This window comes from Scyliorhinus canicula, chromosome 6, assembly GCF_902713615.1.
Source record: "Scyliorhinus canicula chromosome 6, sScyCan1.1, whole genome shotgun sequence".
NCBI classification, from domain to species: domain Eukaryota; kingdom Metazoa; phylum Chordata; class Chondrichthyes; order Carcharhiniformes; family Scyliorhinidae; genus Scyliorhinus; species Scyliorhinus canicula.
Genome location: NC_052151.1, coordinates 36,866,521 through 36,883,680, shown reverse-complemented (window position 1 = coordinate 36,883,680; position 17,160 = coordinate 36,866,521). Strand labels below are relative to the sequence as shown.

The window sequence follows — 17,160 nt, the reverse complement described above, 5'->3', positions numbered from 1 at the left end:
GACAATGGCCCGTGCTTCAGCAGCCATGAATGATCTCTGTTTGCCCAGTCGTATCAGTTCAAACACATCACTTCCAGCCCGCACTATCCGCAGTCAAACGGAAAAGTTGAGAAAGGGGTGCACATAGTGAAGCAGCTCATCTGCAAGGCTGCGGATTCTGCGCCTGACATTCACCTTCGCTGCTTGTGTACACAGCAACCCCACTGTCCACTGGCATGTCGCCGGCTCAAGTCCTGATGCACAGGGACCTGCAAACGACACTTCTAACCATACATGTGCCCAACCTGGATCACCTCCTGTTGCTGCACAAGGTGCAGCAACTCAAGAGACCGGCAAAAACAGGGCTATGATGTTGATGCCGCCGATCTGCCCATGTTATCCCCGCCACTGTTCGGGTCAAGATCCCTGGAGGCTGGTCAGCTCCAGCTGTCGTTGTTCGCCAGGCTTCCCCCCACTCGTATGTTGTGCGTCTGGCTGATGGTTCTGTTGTGTAACGAAACAGAAGGGCACTGCGCAAAGTTGCCTGCCACAACTATATTCTTCTCCGTTTCCTTCTGTTGTTTTGCCACCTCGACTCATGAGGCCACCAGTCAGGCTTCAATCCCGCCCATCAAGGCACTGTCGTCCCCACCACCATCTCTCTGGTGTTCGACCAGGATCAGACGCAAGCTAGAGATTGGACATATGAACATTTGTTCTGTTTGCTATGTTGTGTTCTTGCATTAGACATGTTTTCACATGTACATATGTTCACATCCACTGCATGTGTATTTGTTAATATTGTCCTATTCTTGTAAATATGTTCACGTCATCCAAACATAAAAATATTCTTGTAAATACGTTCACATGTCATCCAAACATTTTTTTAAAAGGGGAGATGTCATGATAAGCAGACACACACAATGATATACAGACAAGCAGCTAATGGACACAGAGAACAGGACATGACCGATAAGTAGGCAGGACACTTGGGGGTGGGATCTGACTATAAAAGACACGAGGCACTCACACTCCGCCTCTTTCCACTGATGAACATCTAGAGAGTCAGTCAAGGGTGTTGTTACAATCTCACACCTCCACCACGTGGCGAAGAGCTAGTCTGGTTCAGTCAGACAGAGTAACCACAGAAGTTAGCAGAGAGTCGAACTCACAGAGAACTGTGCTAATTGTGCTGTTAGTTCAATAAACCTAATGGAACTAACTTCAAGGTCTGGAGAATCGTTCTGATCTAAGCTGCATCCGGTGTTACCTAACACAATTTTGAAGCCTCCACCAGCAGGTCCTCAAGAAAACAGACAAAAAGATAGATGAGGAAACATAAAAAGGATGGACGTGAGAAAGAGATAGGTAGAGGCATGTTCCACATAATACTGTATCGAAGGATACTTTGATCATGTTCACCGGTGCAAGAAGCAAGCAATAAGTAACTGTTTCTTGACAATTAAGTCAGGGAAGGAAGAGCTTCATACGTGGTAAAACATGCAAGAAACGTGATTCATGGATATCCCCACTTACTCTCTAATTTCTATTAACTGAAATGGTAAGGGAGGAAGTCAGCTCTTTTCAATTATTAGAATACAAAATGGCTGCACAAGGGGAAACTATATTTTGCATTTAACTTTAAGAACTTACCTTCCTTTTTTAAAAAAGTATTTTTTTGTACCTTTGGCATTCGGTCTACAACCAAGAAAGACTGCACCATCAAAACTGCAGTAACCTAACGAGTGGCATAATACAACATTTGTGAGATATAACTTGTAGCAGGTTCCTACCCTGCAGAGATGGGAACATTAGGGCCAGTGGGGTTACATGAAGCCAAAATTAAAGTAAGTTTGGTTATTCATCACCATATTTTGCAGGACAGAACCCTACGTGGCTGGTTCAAAGATCACCGTGATTGAGGAAAGCAAATCCCAAGATTCAGTGGCTGAGATCTCATAAAAGATAGATCTGAATGAAGATATACCTGAAGTACAGAAAGTACATAAAAATCACAGAACACAGGAGCTTCTCCAACCATCATTGCACAAATCAGAGCCAGAAGACAACAAGAGTATGGGAACTATGAAGCTACATCAGTGCAAAATTGTATAGTTTTGATTGGGATGAGAGTAGACTAAACAAAGTCTGTTGACTATCCGCACCAGGCTACTTTCCTCTATAATATATGGATGTCACCATCTTTCTTCTTTGTAGTGAATCTTGTGGGATTGTAAGATGATGGAGATCTTAGATTACCCTGAGAGATTCACTGTCGTACATCTACAAATTAAATGAGGAAACTAACAGCACAATTACTATTTTATTTTGCAACACAACATAATACATTTACTTTTCAAATAAACAATATTTACTTTTTTAGATAAACAATTTTTAATTTCTTCTGCATACAACTTTTTTCTTTTATCCTGGTAACTAAAGTTACCATTTCAGAGTTTTAATCATGAAAACAAAAACTGCTGCTCAGTAGCTATTCCAACTCCTGAGCCTTCATTTTGTGAAGTGTTTTGGTGCACATGATGCTTTTGTCCTCCCACCCTGATTTCAAAACATGTGTGTCAACATGATGTGTACAGTACATGTTATTTGTATTCACAGTAGAATTCTGCTCATATAAATAAAGTGTACAAAATAATGTAATCATACTTGACAATTTATTTTTTTGTTTAAATGTATAATGCATCAGATAAAATCAAAATCCTAGTTAGTACAATTCATATCAGATTCATACTTGGCATGTAATATTTGTGAAAAAGTACGTGTTCTTCTTTAAATACACGTACCTGCTTGATTAAATGCAATAATTACCTTCCCGCAAACCCGCTAGAACTCAACATAGTTTGGTGCACTGCAACTTTAGTGTGACATATGCAGTTGCTTTTCCCTGTGTGCAGGGAGCCATCCATCTTCTCTCGTAGTCACAAGCATCATCATCATCGTAGTACAGCAGAGCTTCAGGTAGTTGGTTGTGTCAGATACAGGGAGTAGAATGAAATTCTACGAGGAAGGAAGCACTAAAGGCGTAGCTACTGTCGCATATTAAACTTTATGAAAAAAGCTCTTAGCATTAAAGAATTATACTTTGCCTGTCTATAATTGGTATGCTTAAACTTCTTTAGTTCTTTCAAAGTGATCCAATGTTTTCTGACTACAAGCATTTTGTTTAGACTTTTGATTGGGGATAAAATATTTCCATCCATTTTTTCTCATATAAATAAAGGAATTAAAATACTGATGATCAGGTCTAGCTATATAGTCCATGTAGACATTTCTTCCAACATTCTAAGATAACACTCTGTTTTGGCTTATATTTGCGAGATTCCACTTCTGAAATAATGAATGTGCTGGACATCATCTTTGAGCACCATAAGTGATTTATTTTGAGGATCAAATCAGGGCTTCTTCTATAATTCTTGTTTTTTGTTGCTTTAAAAGTTAATGTAGCTTTGCAAGTGTCATAATTGTGTACTTACTTCTCCTACAAGGGTTTGATCACAGATCCAGTAGCATGAGAATTCAAAACTAAGACTATTTTAATTGGGCCCAATTTCCTTTTATAGTATGGGACACCACATGTCATTTGGTGTTAACGGGTGAAGTAAGGTGAGCGGGACTTTATAATTGCAGTGTTCCAGGGTCACTGACAGTTAATAATTGAGCTCACTATTGCATTATCTGAAAGAGGGCTCTGGATTTCATCCTTTGGAGTATACCCACCATTCTTGTGCTTGTTGGTTTGATTTTTCTTCCCTGAGAGCTTCCTATATTGACTATAAATAGAAGACCTCCTTTGGATCCATCCCTTTTTCTCCCCCTCTTAGCAGTCATGTAATCCTTGCAGTTTCTCTTGAGCATTTTGAAGTACTTTAACTTTGGATCAAGTTTTGTACCTTGCTCTGCTCTAGATGGATGTTTATGGTGGACTCCAGATTAAATGATTCCGCATGTTTATTATTTTGCAATCAGAATCTTTCATAAATCTGCTTCTGTTTAAATTAAGCTCGTTACATCTAGACAACCACATCGATGTTTAGACTTCCAGTAGTTTACTGGCCAAAAAAAAAAAGGACTCTCTGATATCAGTTCAGTTAGTTGTTATGTTATTCCATCTTATGCCTCACCTACAAATTAACTTTACAGGCAGAAAGTATTCTTAAGTATTAGAAATGAATCAAAGGTAAAAACAAAATCACAAGAAGTGAATCAGAAAGAGACAGTGATGAAATTGTTTAGTTTTTGTTAAGAGTGGTGTTTATTTTAGCAGTTTGCATTTCACATTATTGATATAAATCTACTTTAATGTAAGAGTAATTTTGATAGTCATCACAAGCTTTATGTCAGTGTGGCAGCAAATGAATCAAAAACTTTAAAAATGGGTATGTAAATTCATCCATTGATTGACTGATTTGTTGAAAAATTAAAAGCTTGGAATTCCATGCTTCTTTCTGCTGGCACTTTTGAGTGTTACTGGGGTAAATATTGTCCAACGTTGTATTACCAGCAGTAATAATATATTGCAATGCTCAGTGACGTGCGCTAGGGTAATGCACACAAAGATAATCAAGGCGAGTCACTGACATCCATCCGCTTGGGTGTTACTAAGTAATCAGTTGTTCTTCTTTCCCAAGCACCTCCTGACTACTTTCCCAGCTGGCAAGGATAAGGATTCCAGAGCATGATGATATTCCTGGTGCTGCTACCATCATCTTATTTATTCTGTGGATACCTAAACGATATGAAGTCGGAAACGGCAAAGAACGTCGCGCTGGTTATCTAGGATTGCAGGAATGTTACAATGCAGATGTTGCGATGCTTTCTCCTGAAGAAATGACTTGACTAGTAACTCAACTTTTAAGCAGAGTTGCATTGGCAACTGACTGATATTCATCATCAAACGCCAGCAGAAAAATGGGAATTCTTAAGAAACCTCACCAACAGTCATCACACCTGGAAACGTGAGTGACGCAAGACGTGGAATTGTATAACTTTGTTTTGCAGGCTACAGAGAACCCATCTTTTACTTGTGGACTCTAACGTCCAAAGTAATGTAGATCATTGGTTCAGATTAAGTTGGCATACTCCATCATCTGTAACATCTGAGACACATTCTGACAGTCCTCTTCAAGATCATGACTGCAGCAGTACCGCAGGACTTGTTTCTGCTTTAGCTAGGCCTCCATGTTTATGCCAGGAACACAAGAGCTGATGCAGTTGCACTTCAACATCCTGTATCATTCAAAACATGGAATACCAGCAGCAAAGCTTCACATGTTCCTGCTCTTACTTGTGGAGCTCTCTCCCAAAAGCACCGTCACCTTGATGTCTGTCTTGTGCGCAGAAATTCAATCACAGTTAAGCATTACTTATTGAACCTGCGTTGTTAGAGCACACAGAGGCCCTGGAAAAGCTCTGGCTTACCAGCTGGTACTCCAGCAAAATTTCTCCAGACCTTTCAAGTGCTCTAAACAAACCATCAGAGTCAAATCTGAGAGTCATCTGTTGTTGTTACAGCTGCCTCCGGCTGTACCCTGCTGTTATTCCACCTAATATACACACACAGAAAAAAAACACTTGTCACACAGCATTTACTCACATTGGGTTATTAGAAATGTATTTATCTCTGAAAATAGTGCCAGTCAGACCGAACAATCATTAAAACTAATTCAACATCAGTAAATCCTGACAAACTAATCTTTTCACAATAATTGTGCCTGTAACAATACCCCCCATCTTTGCAAACTAAGCATAACATGAAAACAGCCTTATTCAAAATTGCAACTGTCATTTACTCCAATGCAATGCATACCATCTTCCCTGAGCTGGACTTTAGCCACACAGCAATGGAGTAAAGATACTAACTTTTAAACAAAGCTTTCATGAATTGAATTATATGATGTACCAAAATGGCTCAATGCATGTGCAAAATACATTCTAACAGCACATCCAATACAGAATATGGCACACACACAAATCAATGGCACACAACGGACCTGGATCAAGAACACCATGCAGCTTTAGCATAAAATGTAACTGCCTAGGGACCGGGTGGCAGGCGGTGCAATTGACAACAATGTTCATTCAATTTCATGTTTTAGAAACTAATCCCAGCTCAGACTAATGTAATATATTTGGGCAGCCTTAACCTAATCCTAGTTCAAAATTGCATTTAATAATTAGCACCGAACTAAAAACCACAAAGATAGCTGGTGTAGGCAATGGAAATGTTAAACGACTGTGTTAGGAAACACTGAATACCTTCACTGAATTAAAATACCTCATATTCTTTCCTGTAGTCACTCCAGCCTTTGTGACCACAAAATCAACCACCTTTTTAAAAATGTGAATAATTTAGCTTATTGACATGCATTCTTCTACAAACATGTCAAGTGCTTCTTCATCCCAGTATATCAACCTTCTCTTCATCGGGTATTTTCCATCCCCCATCTCATGTAAAACAACACCCATCCACATTGCTGAGTCAGACTTCTATTGACAATAATGGCTTCCCAGTCTCATCTCAGGAGCCTGCCTTCATCCCCAATACAATTGCCTCACATCCATCACCCTCTTTACCGGCTTCTATCAATTTTTCAACATGAGTGTAGGCCCAGAATTGTTATCCCAGCAAACTTCCCTCCAGTTCCAAATCTGTATTTCACATGATGCCATTTGCCATCCACCCTTCAGTGCACATTTTATTCTCAAATATTTTCAAAAGCACTACTTATTCCCATACCTCAAGTGTGAAATGGCCATTCCCATCCATCCTCCCCAAACCAGCATCTATGTACTTTTATTCTGCCAGAGCTGCACCCTCTGCTTTGCTATAGGACACTCATCATTCCTGCTCCTGGTCATGATGTTGGTCATCCGTCAACAGGGGAGGCTCATATTGTTCAATTCCCTCACCTCACCGATCACACACTTCCATGGCATATGCCCCCCTTTCTTATTTCTATTGCGTACCCTCAGGATCCAGCTCTCCCTCACTCTGTCATGCTAAGGGTACCACCCCACTTTCCTCCCCCCGCAGCTCCTTGGTTCCTATTCTATTTGTCTACTGCACTCATTCTGTGTCTCTGTCCCCTTGGATCACTAATATCGATTACTAATCTGCCCTTTCCCTTCAACGCTACCTCTTCGCTCCTCCAAAAAGCTATTTGTCGTACATTAACAATAGGAGCAGGATTAGGCCATCTAGTCAGTTTTCTTTCAGCCATACCCACAGAAGCAATTGATTTTTCAACCATACCTAATCACTTCTATCCACTGTCCATTTAACTGTGCATGCCCACTTCCTCCAATATTTCTATCACCCGCTGTACTTCAGCAGCAATACAACTTTCCACATCCCTTCCACATCCAGATTTGCCAGGAATTGTTTTCCAATCCATGTGAGCATACATCAGGCTGAAAACGAAATTAATCAACCATGCACAATCTAAATCCAAAATTCACTTTCCACCAGAATCCCTGTCTCCTTACACCTTTTTTTCGTCTTTGTTTCCACATATTCACAAACATTACTTCCCTTTTGGCCCAAACTATCAGACAATTTGCAAGGCTGCCCTCTGATGTCACTTGCCAAACCAATTAGTCTGTTTCCCACTGCTGAACACATGTTGAATCTTCTTCACCTGCCCCTAGTCTTGACCATACCTTACACCTCATTCCGCTTATCACTGCACTTGGCTTCCACCTCCCCCCTCCCTATTGTGCACTCTCCTTCCTTCCCCCCTGCCTCTTGTCAATGAAACATTTCTCCAATTCCCAGCATACACTGTGCATTCCATTTTCCTACACTTCTGCACCTGCCTTATCCAGCTGCTATTATCAGAATTCAGTCTTGCTTACAACTTTCTTGGGAATTGGGACTGTTTTGGTCTCCAGAGCAAAATAAAAAGAGTCTTATCAACACTATGAATCACATAATAGTTGATGCAGCATTTCTACTCGTACCATGGAGACTCGATATTGTCCCATTTTCCTTTACATGAAAGTAGCAGTATTGATTCCTGACAATGTCAATCTGGGAAATGGAATGTAAGGCACAAGGACAAATACACAGTACTGGGGATGCTGAAAATCTGAAATAAAGACACCAAATGCTGGGAATACTCAACAGGTCAGGCAGCAGTTATGAAGATATTTTTCAGGTTAATGACCTTTCTTCAGTATTGGGAAAAGTTAGAAATGTATTAGATTTTAGGAAAATTATTTAGGGCAGCACGGTAGCATAGTGGTTAGCACAATTGCTTCACAGCTCCAGGGTCCCAGGTTCGATTCCCGGCTTGAGTCACTGTCTGTGCGGAGTCTGCACGTTCTCCCCATGTGTGTGTGGGTTTCCTCCGGGTGCTCCGGTTTCCCCCCACAATCCGAAAATGTGCAGGTTAGGTCGATTGGCCATGATAAATTGCCCTTCGTGTTGGATGGAGTTACTGGGTTATGGGGATAGGGCGGGGGTGTGGGTGTTGGTCAGGGAGCTCTTTCCAAGAGCCGGTGCAGACTCAATGGGCCAAATGGCCTGTTTCTGCACTGTAAATTCTATGATTTACAAGTACTTGGGGAAAAGTTAGAGATTTAAACCTGTACTTGCAAGCAGTAGCCTTAAAACCTGTACTTGTAAGTCATAGCCTTAAAACCTGTACTTGCACGCGGTATTCTTAAAACCTGTACTTGCAAGCGGTATTCTTAAAACCTGTACTTGCAAGCAGTATTCTTAAAACCTGTACTTGCACGCAGTATTCTTAAAACCTGTACTTGCAAGCAGTAGCCTGAAAACCTGTACTTGCAAGGAGTATTCTTAAAAGCTGTACTTGCAAGCAGTATTCTTAAAACCTGTACTTGCAAGCAGTAGTCTTAAAACCTGTACTTGCAAGCAGTAGTCTTAAAACCTGTACTTGCAAGCAGTATTCTTAAAACCTGTACTTGCAAGCAGTATTCTTAAAACCTGTACTTGCACGCAGTATTCTTAAAACCTGTACTTGCACGCATTATTCTTAAAACCTGTACTTGCACGCAGTATTCTTAAAACCTGCACTTGCACGCAGTAGTCTTAAAACCTGTACTTGCACAGTATTCTTAAAACCTGTACTTGCAAGTATTCTTTAAACCTGTACTTGTAAGCAGTATTCTTAAAACCTGTACTTGCAAGCAGTATTCTTAAAACCTGTACTTGCACGCAGTATTCTTAAAACCTGTACTTGCACGCAGTATTCTTAAAACCTGTACTTGTACGCAGTATTCTTAAAACCTATACTTGCACGCAGTATTCTTAAAACCTGTACTTGCACGCAGTATTCTTAAAACCTGCACTTGCACGCAGTATTCTTAAAACCTGTACTTGCACGCAGTATTCTTAAAACCTGTACTTGCAGGCAGTATTCTTAAAACCTGTACTTGCACGCAGTATTCTTAAAACCTGTACTTGCAGGCAGTATTCTTAAAACCTGTACTTGCAGGCAGTATTCTTAAAACCTGTACTTGCACGCAGTATTCTTAAAACCTGCACTTGCACGCAGTATTCTTAAAACCTGTACTTGCACGCAGTATTCTTAAAACCTGTACTTGCAGGCAGTATTCTTAAAACCTGTACTTGCACGCAGTATTCTTAAAACCTGTACTTGCAGGCAGTATTCTTAAAACCTGTACTTGCAAGTAGTATTCTTAAAACCTGTACTTGCACGGAGTATTCTTAAAACCTGTACTTGCACGCAGTATTCTTAAAACCTGTACTTGCAAGCAGTATTCTTAAAACCTGTACTTGCAGGCAGTATTCTTAAAACCTGTACTTGCAAGTAGTATTCTTAAAACCTGTACTTGCACGGAGTATTCTTAAAACCTGTACTTGCACGCAGTATTCTTAAAACCTGTACTTGCACGCAGTATTCTTAAAACCTGTACTTGCACGCAGTATTCTTAAAACCTGTACTTGCAGGCAGTATTCTTAAAACCTGTACTTGCAAGCAGTATTCTTAAAACCTGTACTTGCAGGCAGTATTCTTAAAACCTGTACTTGCACGCAGTATTCTTAAAACCTGTACTTGCAGGCAGTATTCTTAAAACCTGTACTTGCAAGCAGTATTCTTAAAACCTGTACTTGCAGGCAGTATTCTTAAAACCTGTACTTGCAAGTAGTATTCTTAAAACCTGTACTTCAAGTAGTCTTCTTAAAACCCATCATATTTTTAACTCGTCTCAGTTCTGACAAAGGTCAAAAGCTGAAACAGTGGGCTGGATTTTACGCCGAAGGCAGTTCCCCGCACCCTAGCATAAATTTCAGGAGTGAGCTTAGCTCCATTGAGCGGGCTCGTGGCTCTGTAATTTTTTGGGCAAGTCTTTAATTAGAATGAGTTTGGACCTCCATCCATCTGGAGGAGGATATCTCACTTCATGGAGCTGTGTGCCAATTGGAGGTCAGCAGCTCTGCATACCAGCAGCATAAAGCACGAATGGTGTCCATTGCCGGTACTGCAATTAGACCAAGGAGATGGCATTCAGCAATGGTTGTGGATCATAGAACACCTACAGTGCAGAACGAGGCCATTCGACCCTCTGAAAGAACACCCCACCCAGGCCCAATTCCCCCGCCCCATCCCCACAACCCATCTACCCGTTGGACACCAAGGAGCAATTTAGTATGGCCGATGCACCTAACCTGCACATCTTTGGACTGTGGGAGGAAACTGGAGCACCCAGAGGAAACCCACGCAAACACTTGGGAGAATGTGCAAACTCCACACAGTCACCAGAGGTTAGAATCAAATCCGGGTCCCCAGCGCTGTGAGGCAGCAGTGCAAATCACTGTGCCCCCGTGCTGCCCCAAACATTCAGGCAAACTGGGGCCAGGCTGACAGACCCCAACAAGGGAACATGTTGGACAAGGTGAGAAAGGTGGCGGTGGGGAGACAAAGTTGTTGGGGAGAGGAGCTCTAATTGATTTAAGGGGGCCTCAGAAAGAGCCACTGACCAGCAGCGCACTAGGTTAAACCTGCTGGGCTACACTTTGGGCACTGGCCTCTCCCACCTTTTCTTATATAATCGGAGCACTAGCAAGATGAGACCCTTAACTGGGCATTGATTGCCCACTTCAGGGCCTCAATTGAGCGAAGGATGGGGAATCCCACCAACACCTCCCCACCACCTGTAAAATCATGGCAGGAGTGGGCGGACAGGCACAGTCCCCTAATTTATGGATCCATCCACCACTTTCACTGTCGAAAGTAGCCCCATAAAATTCAGCTCATTAATTCTGTTTCCCTCTTCCAGAGCTGCCTGATCTGTCGAGTAGTTCCCAAATTTGCTGTTGTATTTGCAAGGCACAGGCAGATCTGGAAAAGAGTGGGAAGCAAAGGGAACTTTGGGAGATTGCATGGTTTGTACAAAAGCTGAAGGTTGAGAAAAGAAATCTGTAGATGCGTACAAAGTGTACGTGCATTTAGTATCACAGCATGTTGGAACACCAACTTACTGTGGCACTATGTCCACAATTATATTACTCTTACTTGCCTCTTTTCAATCCCATTAAAACATCTACACCCCAGTAATACTCAAAAAGAGCAAGGCCACTAGACCTTCACCACCATCATTCTGTAACCAGTTGCTAATGCTTAGGTTTACTGGAGAGCATCTCAACTGGTTTGCCTCCACCCCTGGGTAAGAAACTCACTCTCACTTGTGTGGGGAAAGAGCATATGAACCCACATCTTACCACTGCTTTACACTCACGATTTTATTTCAATTGCATGATGCCCTCAAATTCTTACAACACATTCCTGTAGAGAGAGAATTTCAATAAACATTATACTCGCCAGTCTTCACGGACTGCAAACCCTGTGCAAGTATTTTTTTTTACACAAAAAAAAAAATCAATCAATGGCATGTTTTATTTTAAAGAGGCGTGGAGGTTGGCACCATCACCCCCACTGGGTAGCAGGCGGAAATGTGCACCGGCCGAGGGATAAGGGGCGAGGTTTCGTTGAGGTCGACTGAATACGTGTATATTTTAAAACTGGCTCAAAAATTGACAAGCCAGACCACACATGGGGCGGAGAGGGGCTTTTCACAGTAACTTCATTCAAGCCTACCTGTGACAAAAAAAATGATGATTAACAGGGCCAGGAAACGGCCAACTTGAGACTGTTGGTTGATGGGTTGGCTCTAACATTCAAGCCTCCCGAAATAAAGGGGATGGGGGAAGCATCTGAAACCTGGGAGCCTCCTGGCTGGCAAAAAGGATTAAAACATAATGTTAAAAAATAAATTATTTCGGGGGGGGGGATAAGACATTGCAATGCAAGCCACTAGGAGGCTTCCCATCCTCACATGCGTCAATAAGGCATTAGATGAGAACAAGAGCAGCTTTCTCTTCCCTTCCCCTGTGTGGGTGACCTGCGGCCATTATCCGCAGCACGTGGCGCGGGGCTCGAGCCTCCGACACCATCCGTATCCCCGAGACCGGGGGGTGGGGACCCGGCTGCAGCTCCAGTCACGAGAAGCCGACCCCGGGGCACGTGCCCAGCTCCTCACCAACCGCCCGTTTCCCCATCAGCATTTTTCTTTTTAAAAACCGTGAGTAACGTTCATCTCTTTCCAATTAAACGCCCAGATTCATATTTTTGGTGGAGGGTTTTGGGGTCAGGCGGTGGTTTTCTACACACCCGGGGGGCTGCGGTGAATCTCCGGCTCGCTTTCCTTCCCGGGATGGAGCCGGGAGGGAAAAGGGCATCATTCCCGTTAATGATTCCCTGACTGTATTCCCGCCGCCAGGAATCCAGAAGGAGGATTTAAACAGGAGCCATAGAGAGAAAAAAAAGGATAACGTGGGGATCAGAAAGAGGGAAAGGATGCGGGGTGGGGACCGCGTCCCCTTTGTTGTTTTAAATAAACATTAATTGATAACGGTTCTGTTTGTTCTTACCTCGTTCCGATCAAAGTCGGAAGTTTTGTGATTCTCCGCCGTGCCCGCCATTGCTGCAACCGCGCGTCCCGCTCGCTCCGCGTCTGAGTCCCGGCTGCGCAGCGGCGTCAGGGCGCGGGGAAGGAGCCCCTCCCTCAGCATCACAGCTCCCCTCCCCTCCCCTCCCCTCAGCATCCTCCCCTCCCCTCAGCATCCTCCCCTCCCCTCAGCATCCTCCCCTCCCCTCAGCATCCTCCCCTCCCCTCAGCATCCTCCCCTCCCCTCCCCTCCCCTCCCCTCCCCGCCCCTCAGCATCCTCCCCTCCCCTCCCATCAGCATCCTCCCCTCCCCTCCCATCAGCATCCTCCCCTCCCCTCCCCTCAGCATCCTCCCCTCCCCTCCCCTCAGCATCCTCCCCTCCCCTCCCCTCAGCATCCTCCCCTCCCCTCCCCTCAGCATCCTCCCCTCCCCTCCCCTCAGCATCCTCCCCTCCCCTCCCCTCAGCATCCTCCCCTCCCCTCCCCTCAGCATCCTCCCCTCCCCTCCCCTCAGCATCCTCCCCTCCCCTCCCCTCCGCATCCTCCCCTCCCCTCCCCTCAGCATCCTCCCCTCCCCTCCCCTCCCCTCCCCTCAGCATCCTCCCCTCCCCTCAGCATCCTCCCCTCCCCTCAGCATCCTCCCCTCCCCTCCCCTCAGCATCCTCCCCTCCCCTCCCCTCAGCATCCTCCCCTCCCCTCCCCTCAGCATCCTCCCCTCCCCTCCCCTCAGCATCCTCCCCTCCCCTCCCCTCAGCATCCTCCCCTCCCCTCCCCTCAGCATCCTCCCCTCCCCTCAGCATCCTCCCCTCCCTCCCCTCAGCATCCCCCCCTCCCCTCCCCTCAGCATCCTCCCCTCCCCTCCCCTCAGCATCCTCCCCTCCCCTCCCCTCCCCTCAGCATCCTCCCCTCCCCTCCCCTCAGCATCCTCCCCTCCCCTCCCCTCAGCATCCTCCCCTCCCCTCCCCTCAGCATCCTCCCCTCCCCTCCCCTCAGCATCCTCCCCTCCCCTCCCCTCAGCATCCTCCCCTCCCCTCCCCTCAGCATCCTCCCCTCCCCTCCCCTCAGCATCCTCCCCTCCCCTCCCCTCAGCATCCTCCCCTCCCCTCAGCATCCTCCCCTCCCCTCAGCATCCTCCCCTCCCCTCCCCTCAGCATCCTCCCCTCCCCTCCCCTCAGCATCCTCCCCTCCCCTCCCCTCAGCAGCCTCCCCTCCCCTCCCCTCAGCATCCTCCCCTCCCCTCCCCTCAGCATCCTCCCCTCCCCTCCCCTCAGCATCCTCCCCTCCCCTCCCCTCAGCATCCTCCCCTCCCCTCCCCTCAGCATCCTCCCCTCCCCTCCCCTCAGCATCCTCCCCTCCCCTCCCCTCAGCATCCTCCCCTCACCTCAGCATCCTCCCCTCCCCTCAGCATCCTCCCCTCCCCTCAGCATCCTCCCCTCCCCTCAGCATCCTCCCCTCCCCTCCCCTCAGCACCCTCCCCTCCCCTTCCCTCAGCATCCTCCCCTCCCCTCCCCTCAGCATCCTCCCCTCCCCTTCCCTCAGCATCCTCCCCTCCCCTTCCCTCAGCATCCTCCCCTCCCCTCCCCTCCCCTCCCCTCCCCTCCCCTCCCCTCCCCTCCCCTCCCCTCCCCTCCCCCTCAGCATCCTCCCCTCCCCTCCCCTCAGCATCCTCCCCTCCCCTCCCCTCAGCATCCTCCCCTCCCCTCCCCTCAGCATCCTCCCCTCCCCTCCCCTCAGCCTCCTCCCCTCCCCTCCCCTCAGCATCCTCCCCTCCCCTCCCCTCAGCATCCTCCCCTCCCCTCCCCTCAGCATCCTCCCCTCCCCTCCCCTCAGCATCCTCCCCTCCCCTCCCCTCAGCATCCTCCCCTCCCCTCCCCTCCCCTCAGCATCCTCCCCTCCCCTCAGCATCCTCCCCTCCCCTCCCCTCAGCATCCTCCCCTCCCCTCCCCTCAGCATCCTCCCCTCCCCTCCCCTCAGCATCCTCCCCTCCCCTCCCCTCAGCATCCTCCCCTCCCCTCCCCTCAGCATCCTCCCCTCCCCTCCCCTCAGCATCCTCCCCTCCCCTCCCCTCAGCATCCTCCCCCTCCCCTTCCCTCAGCATCCTCCCCTCCCCTCCCCTCCCCTCCCCTCCCCTCCCCTCAGCATCCTCCCCTCCCCTCAGCATCCTCCCCTCCCCTCCCCTCAGCATCCTCCCCTCCCCTCCCCTCAGCATCCTCCCCTCCCCTCCCCTCAGCATCCTCCCCTCCCCTCAGCATCCTCCCCTCCCCTCCCCTCAGCATCCTCCCCTCCCCTCCCCTCAGCATCCTCCCCTCCCCTCCCCTCAGCATCCTCCCCTCCCCTCCCCTCAGCACCCTCCCCATCCCTCCCCTCAGCACCCTCCCCATCCCTCCCCTCAGCACCCTCCCCATCCCTCCCCTCAGCACCCTCCCCATCCCTCCCCTCAGCACCCTCCCCATCCCTCCCCTCAGCACCCTCCCCATCCCTCCCCTCAGCACCCTCCCCATCCCTCCCCTCAGCACCCTCCCCATCCCTCCCCTCAGCACCCTCTCCATCCCTCCCCTCAGCACCCTCCCCATCCCTCCCCTCAGCACCCTCCCCATCCCTCCCCTCAGCACCCTCCCCATCCCTCCCCTCAGCACCCTCCCCATCCCTCCCCTCAGCCTCCTCCCCATCCCTCCCCTCAGCCTCCTCCCCATCCCTCCCCTCAGCACCCTCCCCATCCCTCCCCTCAGCACACTCCCCATCCCTCCCCTCAGCACCCTCCCCATCCCTCCCCTCAGCACCCTCCCCAACCCTCCCCTCAGCACCCTCACCATCCCTCCCCTCAGCACCCTCCCCATCCCTCCCCTCAGCACCCTCCCCATCCCTCTCCTCAGCACCCTCCCCATCCCTCCCCTCAGCACCCTCCCCTCCCCTCCCCTCCCCTCAGCACCCTCCCCTCCGCTCAGAACCCTCCCCTCCCCTCCCCTCCCCTCAGCACCATCCGCTCAGCACCCTCCCCTCCCCTCCCCTCAGCACCCTCCCCTCCCCTCCCCTCAGCACCCTCCCCTCCCCTCCCCTCAGCACCCTCCCCTCCCCTCCCCTCAGCACCCTCCCCCTCCCCTCAGCACCCTCCCCTCCCCTCCCCTCAGCACCCTCCCCTCCCCTCCCCTCAGCACCCTCCCCTCCCCTCCCCTCAGCACCCTCCCCTCCCCTCCCCTCAGCACCCTCCCCTCCCCTCCCCTCAGCACCCTCCCCTCCCCTCAGCACCCTCCCCTCCCCTCAGCACCCTCCCCTCCCCTCAGCACCCTCCCCTCCCCTCAGCACCCTCCCCTCCCCTCAGCACCCTCCCCTCCCCTCAGCCCTCTCCCCTCCCCTCAGCCCTCTCCCCTCCCCTCCCCTCAGCACCCTCCCCTCCCCTCCCCTCCCCTCCCCCTCAGCACCCTCCCCTCCCCTCCCCCAGCACCCGCCCGCTCCCCTCCCCTCAGCACCCTCCCCTCACCTCCCCTCCCCTCAGCACCCTCCCCTCCCCTCAGCACCCTCCCCTGCCCACTCAGCACCCATCCCCCTCCCCTCCCCTCAGCACCCTCCCTCCCTCATCACCTCCCCTCCCCCCCCTCAGCACCCTCCCCACCCCTCCCCTCAGCACCCTCCCCCCCCCTCCCCTCAGCACCCTCCCCTCCCTCCCCTCCCCCTCCCCTCAGCACCCTCCCCTCCCTCCCCTCAGCACCTCCCCTCCCTCAGCACCCTCCCCTCCCCTCAAGCACCCTCCCTCCCCCTCCCCTCCCCTCAGCACCCTCCCCTCCCTCCCAGCAACCCCCCCTCCCCTCCCCTCAGCACCCTCCCCTCCCCTCCCCTCAGCACCCTCCCCATCCCTCCCCTCAGCACCCTCCCCATCCCTCCCCTCAGCACCCTCCCCATCCCTCCCCTCAGCACCCTCCCCATCCCTCCCCTCAGCACCCTCCCCATCCCTCCCCTCAGCACCCTCCCCATCCCTCCCCTCAGCACCCTCCCCACCCCTCCCCTCAGCACCCTCCCCATCCCTCCCCTCAGCACCCTCCCCATCCCTCCCCTCAGCACACTCCCCATCCCTCCCCTCAGCACACTCCCCATCCCTCCCCTCAGCACCCTCCCCATCCTTCCCCTCAGCACCCTCCCCATCCCTCCCCTCAGCACCCTCCCCATCCCTCCCCTCAGCACCCTCCCCTCCCCTCCCCTCAGCACCCTCCTCTCCCCTCCCCTCCCCTC

At 49.4% G+C, this 17,160-nt stretch overlaps 2 protein-coding genes and 1 pseudogene across 7 annotated transcripts in view; 2 read left to right on the top strand and 1 right to left on the bottom strand.

Moving 5' to 3' along the window:
* slc22a16 (solute carrier family 22 member 16) overlaps nucleotides 1-13,061 on the bottom strand; it is a 157,210-nt gene extending 144,149 nt beyond the window's left edge. The window contains exon 1 of one of the 3 annotated variants that reach the window (XM_038799160.1): nucleotides 12,920-13,061. Coding sequence is in view for 1 of the 3 variants with exons in the window: in XM_038799158.1 (XP_038655086.1) it covers nucleotides 12,920-12,970 (51 nt within the window). In the remaining 2 variants the exon portion in view is untranslated. The remainder of the gene's footprint in view (nucleotides 1-12,919) is intronic. The other 2 variants (XM_038799158.1, XM_038799161.1) reach the window with 2 other exon arrangements.
* The window catches only part of LOC119967096 (probable L-cysteine desulfhydrase, chloroplastic), a 244,358-nt gene continuing 239,542 nt past the window's right edge, over nucleotides 12,345-17,160 (top strand). For 3 of the 4 annotated variants that reach the window (XM_038799166.1, XM_038799165.1, XM_038799164.1), the window contains exon 1: nucleotides 12,345-12,570. The gene's annotated coding sequence lies outside the window, so the exon portion shown is untranslated. The remainder of the gene's footprint in view (nucleotides 12,571-17,160) is intronic. The other variant, XM_038799162.1, reaches the window with a different exon arrangement.
* LOC119967097 overlaps nucleotides 14,512-17,160 on the top strand; it is a 6,765-nt pseudogene continuing 4,116 nt past the window's right edge.